The 12,423-nt window shown below is 42.9% G+C and overlaps 1 protein-coding gene across 2 annotated transcripts in view; it reads left to right on the forward strand.

Moving 5' to 3' along the window:
• Positions 1-12,423, forward strand: part of SAP30BP (SAP30 binding protein) — a 28,578-nt gene that overhangs the window by 10,300 nt on the left and 5,855 nt on the right. For both annotated transcript variants that reach the window (XM_056506207.1, XM_056506206.1), the window contains 2 exons: positions 5,151-5,193; positions 11,195-11,283. In XM_056506207.1, the coding sequence (XP_056362182.1) occupies positions 5,151-5,193; positions 11,195-11,283 (132 nt within the window). The remainder of the gene's footprint in view (positions 1-5,150; positions 5,194-11,194; positions 11,284-12,423) is intronic.

Genomic DNA, 12,423 nt, shown 5'->3' on the forward strand with positions numbered 1-12,423 from the left:
GAACTTTTAATATTAAATGAGACATTTCTGGTGTTCTGTTCCCATAAGCACTTCTGATCTTTGTAGAGGAAAAGCAAGAACATAGTTGCTGCCATGTTCCTTTAAAAAAAGAAAATAAAGGGAAGAAAAAAAAGCACAATGCAGGGTTTGGGGTTTTCTTTCTCCTGCTGCCTGCATGATGTAGATGTTTCACCTGTTTGCTCTGGCAAGGCCATCACCACTATTGGCTTAGACAACTCTTCTAACACTTTCTGCTAAATTATAATTTCTTTCCATCATACTCAGCCAAGTGAGGCTGTTTGTGTGTTGGGACTACAGGAAATATTCTGAATTGTAGAGAGGAGGGAAAATTACAAAAACTTGTTGCTGGCACTTGCTCAAATTCAAGAAATTCACTGTAACAGCTGTTAAGAGCCAGATCCCCTTGCTGCTGGTGGAAGGACTGTAATGAAAAATTCTCTGTAATATCTTCAAACTAATGCACTGCTTGACAATGATATGACTGATCTGTACATTTTGTGGCTGGCAGTTTAAACTGGCATTAAATTTATGTGACAACAATCAGGTGAAGTAGTTGGAAGAGAGAGAAAAAATTCTGAAAAACAAGAGCTTTGCTGAAAAGAATAGAAAATGTTGAGGGGGAGATACTGTCTGAGCTAGTTGTTTTTAATATTACCTGGAAGTCAGTGGAAAAATGAAGCTGCAGGATGTAATTGGCTGCAAGTCTGGGAATTCAACTGAGTGATGGCAAACCTGGCATTAACTTCACCATTTTCTTAAAATTTGCATCTGGTGTTGTATCTTCTGCCTCCCTCTTGAACCTTTTCTCCTGGTAGATTGAAGTGCACCTGCACTGACATGTGCACCTGCTTCTGCAAGCATTGCTTGAATTTGTACCTTGTGGTGACAGTTCATGCCAGCAGTTATGCTGGATTTTATGGATCTTGTTTCAGCAAGTATTTAGTGAGCATTGTTTCAAGTCAGTCCATTCTTTCCATTAAATAAAGCTGTTCTGGGCAAGCCTGTCCAAACTGGAATTCTTCAGTCTCAGATTCATATTGTTTTGCTTCCTTCCTTTAATCTCTGTTCCATGCTGTGATGATTGTGTTTGGTTGTTTTTATTTTCCATGGAGCCTGAGCAGACACTGTTTTTTATGGAACTGGATGGAGAGACTGTAGGACTGAAAAGATGGTCTATATTTCACCCCAGTGAGGTGAAATGCAGCACTTCCCCTGTGTGTGTGTACACACACTCTCTTCATCTTGCTCCTCTTTAACTGATGATGATACATGAAAACTGAACCAGCACTCTGGGTGCTCATGAGCCAGGCTCTTGCCTGCAGAGTCATCTTGTCCAGGGCTTGAAAAAAAACATTTGTCTTGGGAAAGTGGAAAAAATGAAAAGCCATTTCCTATACTCAAACAGCATTAGTAACAACATAAGCATTGTCTGCCATCAGTGAGCTGATGTGCACAACTGTTCTTGGAAGCACAGAAATCTATGAAAAAGATGTGGTTTGGGGTTTTTTTAATACTTTGTCCATAGCAGCTTGTGCTCTACAGAGTCTGTTCTTTATTAGTCTCCAGATCAGGGGAAAGGACTCTCCCTCCTGCTTTTTTTTGTATTTCTGATCTTCTTCCAGCTTGGCTCTGGAGCACCGTGGCATCCCTTGACTCCTTTCAGTGTTCTGCTGGAGTGAGGCTATCTGGCTTTGGGCCCTTACACTGTTGGTCTTGTGAGATCAAGGCTACAGAATAGACAGCAGCCAGAAAATGAACTTGCTGAGTGCATGATAAAGCACAGTACTGCTTTTTTTTTTTTTTAGTATTTTTTTAAACTCAGTCAAGCTAGAAGTGAATTTAGAGTTGCTTCTATACAGATTTTCAGGGGTTTGGTTTGTGAAAACTCTGTGGTACAGATGCCACTAGCAAAGTCTTAATCTTGCTATTCTTTGAAATGCCTCAGAATTCAAATGGAAATGAACCCTTTAAGTGATGCCTTTAGCTCTGGGATGCTTGAAATCTCTAATAATTTCATATATTTACTGTGATAGGGAGATGTGACATAAAATCCCTCCTGCTGGAACCACTCACATGTTTGATTTTTCTGCTCCATGTGAGATCCTGATAGATAACACAGTGGGTATTGGTGATGTAATCTACAGAGAGATCACCTTTGCCTAAGTGGATTTAATAACTATCCTATATCAAATTCAGTTACCTTCAAATTTTCCATTGTTTAAATGCTTTGGAATTCCTTTGGAAATCTCTCATCTATGCATAAATATTTCTTCTCTTTCATAACCAAAAGGTAGCAACTTTTCAGTATTTATTGTACCTTATTTTTCCACTTGGTGATTCTTCATTTCATTCCACTTAATAGATTAGATCTGCAGATTGGTGGTTTTTATGCTGTCTTCCCTAATCAGTTCATTGTACTCATCATTTGTCTCAAACTTAAATTAGCCTGAGGGAGTGTAGAACAGTTCTTGTTGTGTGATTGCTCCACTGGAGGGTTTTAGAATGTTCTGGATCTTCAGTAGATACTCAGAGGTTTGAACAAGGTTTAAACCTTGCATCTGCCAACCTTTGGTCAAGTTGTTGGTGCTTGCCTTGTAGTTTTCAACAGCAAGCTGAGCAAATATGAACAAGCACTGCAGGAGAAGTTGGTCATCCATTTGTTTTTTGAAGGCATTTAAGAGGTTTGAAAGCAGCCTGAGTTAGTGTTGATGTCTCAGGATGGGTGGAGGTATGAAGGAACTCATCACTAAGCAAAATTCCTGTCCCCTGGGCAGTGAGGTGTGGCTGCAATGCAGTGCTGAACGTGTTTGCTTTTGCTTGGTGTAGCTCTGGGCTCTCTGATGTCTTGGCTGAGACCTGCAGCTGTGGGTTCTGGACTTGCTGGAGCAGCTGTGGTGGGAAAGTGTGGGCCAGGGCTTGATTTAGCCTGTTATGAATGGGACAGACTCAAAGGATGCAAATTAAAGAAGAAAACTCTGGTAAAAGCAAATTTACTGATGATTCTGGAAGGTCATAGAACAGACTATTTAACAGCAGAGATCAGTATCTAATATAAGGTACATGACAGGACAGGGTTTGGCCATCAGATTCTCTCTCAGCTTCTTGCTTCATGTTTCCTGAGAGCTGTGTGCTTATGTTTGGTGTTAACTCCAGGCATACAGGAGACTTGAAAGTGGGCTTCTGGAAAAGTCAGAAATGCCACACAGCCCCTTGCAAGGCTGTTAGTGGCCCAGATAGAAGGCAGACGTTTTGGGGCCACATAGCCAGTGTCTAATGCACCTGAATTTGTCTGTGCCACTGGGTTGCTTAAGTGCCTGCTTGGAAATATTGCTATTTTGGGGAATATTTCTCTTGCCCTTGAGGACAAGTGAGCAGAAGGAGATGAGGAGCATAATGGAATAATAAATGCAGTGCTGGGTATGAGGAAGGATCAAGAGGTGCTCAGGGACATAGCCTGTCTCTTCCACTTCCCTCTCAGTTCCACTTTCAACTTCTAAGAGATGAGTGCAGGATGTAGTATAGTCAAGGTTGGAGCTAAAGCAGTTCCTCCTTTCACCTCAACAAACATTTGCTTGTCTCAAAACAAGGTGAGAAATAGTTTTAATTACCCATCTATCAAGTTCTCCCCTGAAAGGGAATGAGCAGCCTGCTGCCCACCTGTATGTACTGCTGGTGAGTCACTGGATGTGCCTGGACAGATGTTACCTTGCATCTGCAGCTCTGTGAGCTTCTCCAGCCTCTGTGTTCATCTGGATTTGTCTTCACAGCCCATCCATTACCACAGAATTGCTTCCACTTCTCCAGTGGTGACCTCAGTCCCCACTCTGAGGCTGTGAACTCCCCATCCATGTAGGTTTGTGGAGAGCACAGTTTGGATTCCCTGGATTCCTGTCCAGTGCTCTCACTAAAGAGAGCTACTGCTTTGGCATAAATTTCCTACTTTGAAATGTCATGTTCCTGTTTAATTTTTTCTCTGTCTGTGCTGCTGGAGGCCCTGAGAGAAGAGCTGTTGATGCATACACCAAAGGCATTGTCTCAGAAGTTGGAGCTGTGACACTTCAGCCATCTCAGAGGGGCCAGGGGCCAGCTGGCCAGGGAAAGATGCGTGTTCCTCTCTGTACTCCTTTCTTTTCTAAAATAGCTTTAGCCTTGTATTTTTGTGATCCAAGTGTACTAATGCAGAAATAGTGCTTTCCTTTTTCTTTTTTCTTTTCTTTTTTTTTTTTTTTTTTTTTTGTGTGTCTTCCATGAATAGCTAGAAAAATGCCCTGTAGCAGTTAGTGCCGCACAAAGAATTTGTTTTTCTGCTTCCAGAGGGCTTTGGCTTCTCTGAAAATGGGTCATTTTCAGGTGAGTTTGGCACAGGCTCTTCCCACATCTGGCTTGGTGACCTCCCTGCTCTCTCCTCACCTGATGCACCTCTCACCTGACTGGAAATGGAGAAAAGGAGGGTGGCAGGGGGCAGTTACCAAGCAGCAAGGAGGCAGCATTCTGTCAGTGTCAGTTCAATGAATGGCTTCAGTGTCTGGAGGCACTGAGGAATTTTGGACAAACAGTCCAGTGAGTCACAAAAGGTCTTTGGGAGGGAGGCAGGGAGAGAGGGCAATGCTGAGATGCAGCTGGTACTGTTTCAGAAAGTTTATTTGTGCTGAACTTGATATCGCTTGTGACTCTCCTGGGATCTCCCAGAAGCACCAAAATGTTTGGGTGTTGGTCTCAGTGTGGTGAAACCATATTTAAGAGTATCTTATCTTACATAATGCTCCCTGGTCAGCACACTCTGCTGCAAACATCTGCAAATGAAGTGTCCTTAAATTCTATAACCAGGCAAGGATTAGCTGTGTGGAGATCTCCAGGCAGAGCACTGCAAGCCAGTGGAGCTTGCCCTCAAGTCTCTGGTGTAGCAGGTTGGCTGTATCACTCCTGGAAAGCAGCAGCAGGAGAACTGACAGTGGGATCATCCTGAGTTTCATTCTTAAAATAAAAAAATTCATAAAATTGAGTCTCATTCTTAATTTTTATTCTCTTGTCTCAGAATAAAGTTGTAAATTTCTAAATGAGTAAACAGCGAAGCATTTTAGGTTGTAGGCATAACTTGATTAAAATCTGTTTCTTCCTCCTTTTTGCAGGAATTCTCAGAAGTGGAGAAAAGAGATCCTCAGGAGCTAGTTGGTAAGTTCATTCAGAAGTATTTATTCCCAGGGTTTTTTTCAAGATAGACCTTGTATGTCCCACTTTGTAAAAAGCATCTTCCCTCTGCCCTGGCAATGCTGTGGTTTCAATTACTGCCTGAATATTTTCAGTGAACTTTTCTTCTGGAAGAAGGGTTTCATGTCTAAAAATAGGAAAATAATTTCATGTTTAAAACATGTATGTAAAGGGCAGTGTTGGTGTTTTTCTAGATGAGCTTACAGCCAATAGTGTAGCTTTGTCTAGACAGAGCCAGTGGAACCAGAAGTGATAAATTTGTTCTGTGGCTTCCAACACTTACCAAAAGCATCCCCATTTAAATGTGAGCCACTTAGAGATTTACAGCTGCTATGCTGACATAGTACTGTATGTTTTCTAATGGTTACTGAAACTTACTTGATTTTTGTAACATTTCATTCATTCATTGCACAATTACTAGATTTGTAAAGTCCAGGGTTGTCAGCTTGAAATACAATCCTCTGCTTGGTCTCTTTGGAGCTCCACAGAAACTGTATTTTATATTGCATTTCTGACTGTCTTGAACTCATCCTCTGTTCCTGAGGTTACTCCTGCAATTGTATGGTATTATGTAATAATATCATTAAAAACTAATTATTTTGGAAGGTGCATTATCTCTCAAATCAGTTTGATATTTCAGCCATAAAAAGTGATCAGTGTAAGTTAAGGTGGTAAATACTCAGGTGCTGAGCTTTGACTTCTACAACAGCCATCACTGAAGTCTGGGATTTTTAAGTCCTTTTTAGTTGTCCTGCCCAGGCTTTGCAACTGCTCTGTTGGATTTTCTGCCTTTAGAGGGCAAAACTGCTTCAACAAATCTCATCATCAAATGCAACAGAAATCTTTCTCCAATCTGCCTCAAAATGCACCCTGGAAACATGGATGAGACAACTGCATTTGGGGTAAAAAGTACAGCAAAATATCTGGAAGCCAGCTGACCTTTTCTTCTGTATTTTACATATGGGTGAAGCTGTGCAGTTGTGAAGCAACATAGTGGGAAGTCCTTTCTTAATGAAGGTGTAGGATTCAGGTTACAATTCTGTTTTTTCCCCCAGTGAGTGCCCAGACTGGATTTCTTTGTTCTCACAATGGCTGAGACTTGCACATGGATTTAAAAGCAGCACAGGGAGCTCTTGCTAGTGCCACAACTCATGGGTGAACAGTTTTGGAGGGTCTGAGACCTGGGTTGAGGTCTCTGCAATCTTATCTTTAATTCTTTCCTAGCAGCAGTGTGCAGGCTGGCTTTGTGCAGATGCAGGTTATTAGAGGTCAGCATACTTGCCATGCAGGATTCTGTAGCTCTGTTCCATTAGACCATATCTTATCTGGCTGAAAAGGAGCTGTTGCAAGAGACTTACAGTTGGAGTAATGTAAGAACCACTCCCTTTCTGGAAGTTTGGACTTTCACAGTTAAAATTCTTTAATGGAAAAAGGTGCAAGATTTTCTGACACAGGGCAAGTAGCAGCTCCAATCTGGGCACCTCGAGTTTTGTCTATCAGTCTGTGGAAGTCAAGGTCCTCCTTGGACAGTTTTCCACAACTGCTTTTTGCAATAAAAGTGTAGAGGCCTGCCCTTCTCAGAAGATAACCCTACATTTTTCAGCATCACCTTTATTAAAGTCTGTGATTGTGCAGTTGTTAAGTATTAAATAAATGTAGGCTCCTGCCAAAAGCTCTGTTTGTGTTCTCTCTCCCCCGGCTGCACAGTAACATTGGAGCAGCTCTGGGAGTGGGAGCCAGCTGGGATCCATCTTCACTGCTCTTTTCTTGTTGTTTTTTTTTGTGGTTTTTTTTTTTTTCCTTTTTTTTTCTTTTTTTTTTTTTCTCCTCCCTGTGAGTCTTCCAGCTGGATCCATTCCCTGGTGTGCTTAGTGCATGTTAGGTGGGCACTGGGGTTGGCACAAAGAAAGCAGCAGGGCTGAGCTGCTGAGATGGGCATAGTTGTCCTGACTTGTGCCAAAGTAGTGATCACATAATCAGTGGCTGACAGAATGAGAGGGAAGGTTTCAGCTCTGTGGTTGAGAAGGAAATATGAGTGAAACTTCTTTTCATAGATTCCTACATCAGCATTGTCCTTTTGGCCTTTTTGTACCACTCTGAAGAGTTCATGGTGCTGCCACAACATTGCATTTGCTGTTTCCTGCAACCTTGCAAAATAATACTTTTAGGATGTAGGGGTTTTTTGCCCTGAAATTCTTTGCAGTGTGGTTGTTTACCTTTTGGATCATAAATGTTCTCTCCAGTCCTTGGGATATCTAAGCACAAAGTCAGTGTTCATAAGAGCAGAAAGTATGGCTGAGTTGCAGGTCTCCCTCTGCATTTCTCAGCCCACAGAGCAGAAAGGGACCTGGTGTCCTTCCATGGATGGGTGACTCACTGGCATGTTGTTGTCTCCAGTTCTTCCCTCTGATTTGGTTGTTCTGGTGCCAGGAAATCAGAACCCCCCACACCCTGGTTTATGCCAAGCCTTGACTGGAGTGCCAGGGAATGCAGTTTTAGAGACCAGGCACCACCGGTTTGCATGTCTCCAGGGGAAACCCTTGTCACTGATCACTCTTTCCTTGTTTTGTGTTTTTTGTTTTTTTTTTTTTGTTTTTTTTTTTTTTTTGTATAGTGTGACCTTTAGAAACAAACTGGCATCTGAACTGCCTCTAATCCCTTGTGGCTGCTTCAAGCACAGCATATAAGTGACCCCTGAAGGGGACAGGAGTTCTTCATCCTGCCTGGGAGCAGCATTAATCCAAGAGCCATGATCCATACCATGTCTGTCCTGTACAGCCAGCTCCTGTGCTCTCTGTTCTTTTGGTTTTCTCTGCACTAGGAGAACATTCCTACCCATCTGTAGGAAACAAAATTCCTGTGTGCTCTGTGACAGTGTCTCCAGCACAGCCTTTGGACTGAGAGCAGTCCTTTCCTTCTGGAAGTGGAGCTCACGGTTTGCACTGTGCCACTTTCTGTCCTGCTTTGCAGATTGTCTCCTGCTATTGGGTATAGGTCACAATCCATCCATCTCAAACTGAAGCACATTAAATGCAGCATTTCCATTTGGTTTTCTGCCTCACCAAGATGGGGTGAGCAGATATCCTTCTCTGACTGCTGAGGTGCTGAGTCTTTGCAGAGTACCCCTAATATTCCTTTACCACAGTGCATGTGCTGACTGCACAAAAAGCTACAAACACCAATTGCTTGTGCTGATGAAGGTTTTAATTTTTAGGCCAGCTTCCAGTGGAAGGAAAATGCATGCACTAAGCACCAGCAGCAGTGTCCTTCAGCAGCAGGATGCTTTCAGGGGCAGTGGCCCCTGCTTTCTTGAACCCCATCTGACTCATGGGATCTGCTTCACAGCCTTAGTTCTTTGTCAGGACTGAGAATCTGATTGGGGAAGGTATTTACTTACTGTGAGCCAGAATCTGGGTGTGCCTGGAGTGATTAATTGTGCCAACAGCCACTTCCTGAGGTCCACACTTGGAGATCCTCTAGGCTGTGAGCCTGCAAATCACAGGGCAAATTAGGGGCTGAAGCCAGTGTCACTACCTGTGACTCATGTCAAAGTAAAACTTTGATCATGGCAGGAATAACAGGATGCACAGAGCAGTTAGATATATCCTGTGAGGACACACCTTGCTGTGAGCTGTTCATCTGCAGTTATTGCTGTAGAGATGGTGGAAAGCTGCCCTTGGGACTTGGAAAACACAAAATGTTTTATACAGGAGTGTGTGGCCATACATGCAGGTGCCAGGATTATAATCCCAGCTGCCCTTTCCTCCAGGGTGTGAAGATGCTGTGTATTCAACCATTCTGTCTGTTTAGGGAACAAGTTTGTGGACTTGCTGGAGGGCATGGATAATTTTTACTTCCTTACTGTAAATAAGCCCAAAGGGGTTAAACTCACCTTTAAACTCACCCTTAAACTCACCCTTTTCTTCCTAATGATGTGGCAAAGTGATGAAATAACTGACTAATGCTGCAAGTTTGTGCTCAGTTTATGAGGTGCATGTCCTGCCTTGCTGCTGGCAGTGTTCAGCTGCCTCCAGCTCTGGTGGGATTGCAGAAGGCAAAGATTCCTTAGTTCCAGTTTCTTGTAAACCATTAAAAGATGCTTCCCCCCATAATGCTGATAAAGGATTGTTTTCACAAGGCTCAAACAAAAGAGGAAATGAGCACCAATCTGAAAAGTCATGCATCAAAATATATTGTCTCACTGGGAGCTCTGCCTCCAAAATGATTTCTTTTTCAAGGGGGCTTTGAATGGATTGCTGAAGATACTCTTCTGACTTCCATGTTTTTTGCTGGTAAAACAGAAGTCCTGCCCAGAGTTCCTGAGTTTACATGAGCACACAGTTCCCCTTCCCATAAATGTTTGGTTTCTCTGTGGCTCATCTGCAAAGACAAGGGAGCCTGTGGGATATCTAATGGGGAGCTAGGCTTGATTTTTTTTTAAATTTTTTTTTTCAGGTGCTTTCTTTGCCTTATGAAGTCTGGATTTAATGGCCTTTTTTTTTTTTTTTAAATGTTTCTGCTGATGGTGTGAACCTCTTAAGCTATTAATCAGCTTTTACCTTTCCCAGCAAGCCTTGTGTGCTGTGTATTATCCACACTTCTGTGTCTTTGCCAGTGTCTTTCTGGCTTTCCTGGAGCTCTAATTAACCCAGAGGCCTCCCCATCCCACCAGCAGCTGTAACCTGTAATAAATGTGTGCCTTGTTGTCAGGGAGCTCCCTTTGCCTGCCTTTCTTTGGGGACTCTGGCAAGCTTTCCTCCTATAAAGGCTCCCACTTGGTAAATGCCAAAGGACACTTTTTGTTCATTACTGGCAACTGCTGAAGAATTTAACCCTCAGCAACATCTTAGTGAAATAGAATCAGTGGTTGCCTGCCAGCTTTTCCTCTCCAAAGGATATTGTCCTTAGTGTTTCATATTTTTACAAAGGACATGGAAACTGTAGCAGCACTGATGATGTGTGGTGTTGTTTATCTGTAGCCTCAGCTCTCCAGGGTTCCAGCAGCCCTGGAGCCTTTGGGCCCTCCTGGCTTTTATTCAGAGGAGCTGAGCTCTGGGTGCTGGAGCTGCAGCTCAGGCAGCTCTGTTGAGAAATGTGTAACTGAGGAGCTGCACTTGTGAAAAACTTGCTTGATGTGACTTCTGTGCTGCTCTCAGGTCTCTTATCCACTACAGAGCAACTCTGGGATGTGTTCCCTGGACAAATCATGCTTGAAAACAATCCCAGCTGCTTTACTGGGGATCAAATCTCTGCTCCAAGGCTTGGCCAGAAATCTGCCTGAGTTTCCCATAGTGGGAAAGTAGCAAGCAGTGGGGGGAAATGTGGCCATCTCTTTTGCTGATAACTCTGTGAACTGATCTTTACAAGGCAATCAGGTAAATCAGTAGTACATCCCAGTACAGACAGCTGTGGAAATTTGGCAATCTGGACTGGGCTGTTCCCAGTCCTGCAGGACAAGTTGTTCTTTCTAGCAATAGTCTGTCTCTGTAAGCAAAGATCAAAGTGCCTGTTAAGGAAGTGTTAACTTTAAAATGAAATGTAATTTCTTGTGGCTAACTCCTGACAGCCTTGGGGAGCATTGTTCCTTCCTTGAACCATTTTGGTTTATCCAGGTATGTCTTGAACTGAATAGTCACCAAGTAATTGTTAAAAATGGCAAAGAGCCAGACTGCAGAAAATGGATCCTGTGCTCCTCCACATGCATGGTCCAGTTCTCTCTCCAAGAGTGTAGGTATCAATAAAACAAGCATCACATCTCTCTTCTAATGACCCAATCTTTAGGTTCTTCAGTTGCTTCTTGCTCAGCACCTTGAAAACACCACAAGTGCCATTCTCAGCATTCTCATCACCTTTGCCTTGGATTCCCAATGAGGGAGTAGTGCTGACAAAGACATACATTTAATGACTTGTATGGCTGAAATTCCTGTCAGTAGTGCCAGAACTCATCCCAGTTTGCTCTCTCCAGCTTCTTTTTCAGAGAGAGTACGGAACATGTCTCCAGATGAGATCAAAATCCCTCCTGAGCCTCCTGGCAGATGTTCTAACCAGCTGCAGGTTGGTATAAGTCCACTTCATTTTTAATTTTTTTTTTAAAGACTTGTAGTTCAGGGCATATTTGGGAACCCTGCTCAGTAATTTTGCACAAGACAAAGCTCCAGCATAAAGCTGGGTTTTACCACACTGAGTTTATGAACACACCATGTTAATGCTTTAGGCTTTACAGCAGTTCTAGTTTAGGAATCTCAAAGTAGCTTTAAGCTGTTTTCCAGTCTCTGTGAGTTATTTATGCTTTATAACAGCTCTTGATCCCAGCAGTGACACAGAAGCAATGTTTACTGTCAGGGGTGCTTTCCTCTTACCTCAGCAAATTCAGCTCACTAGCAAAGAACAAATTGTTTTTCTATACAGGCCCAAAATCCCCTAAACTGGAATAGTTGAGGCAGCAATGCCTGGATTCCTTTTCCACCTACATGCCTCTGGATGGTAAACATTTAGAGGGAAGGCTGGTAGCTTAGAGGCAACAAAAGAACACAAATGCATGTAGCAGCAGTGACCAAGTTTGCAGTAAATTTTTGTGTTCTCTTTGAGTGCAAATGAAAGAGCAGGGACTGCTGTCTCCTAACACATGCTTGAGTCTAACTCTGGTTGTCTGCCCAGCAGAAATACAAGTAAAGAACCATTCCTGGACTGCTGTATAAAGTAGCCCCTAACATGGTGGTGATTCAGAGTGACTCACCATCCAGATGATGCTCTCTTCTCCACACACCATACCTGGGCACACCCAAACCTCCTCTAGTGCTCTAGGAGGATTTTACTGTTCTGATGTCAATGAACTGGAGTGTGTTAGACCTGAGGAATGCACAGAGCTTGACAGGGCATACAGAATAAAGCATAATTTTTCCCTTTTGACAGCAGTTTAGTGTGCTACATCAAAGGGGAGCTTGTCCTCTTTGGCAGGTCAAACCACATCTTAGAGCACTTTGAGCAAGGAGATGAGATTGTTCCTTAGAAATGCAAAATGTTCTGGGCTTTTCACTGGTGGTTTGCTCTTTTGTCACATTTTTCCTCTGATAAACTGTATTTTGGACTCTGCCAAAGGGAGGATTTCTTATTATAAAGCTAACTTAGTAGTTGCCCATCTGTGGACTTGGGGAACCCCTTTGCTACTCCATGGGGAGGGGATAAAAGGGAGCA

Source organism: Oenanthe melanoleuca, chromosome 18 (genome assembly GCF_029582105.1).
Source record: "Oenanthe melanoleuca isolate GR-GAL-2019-014 chromosome 18, OMel1.0, whole genome shotgun sequence".
In the NCBI taxonomy this organism is placed as follows: domain Eukaryota; kingdom Metazoa; phylum Chordata; class Aves; order Passeriformes; family Muscicapidae; genus Oenanthe; species Oenanthe melanoleuca.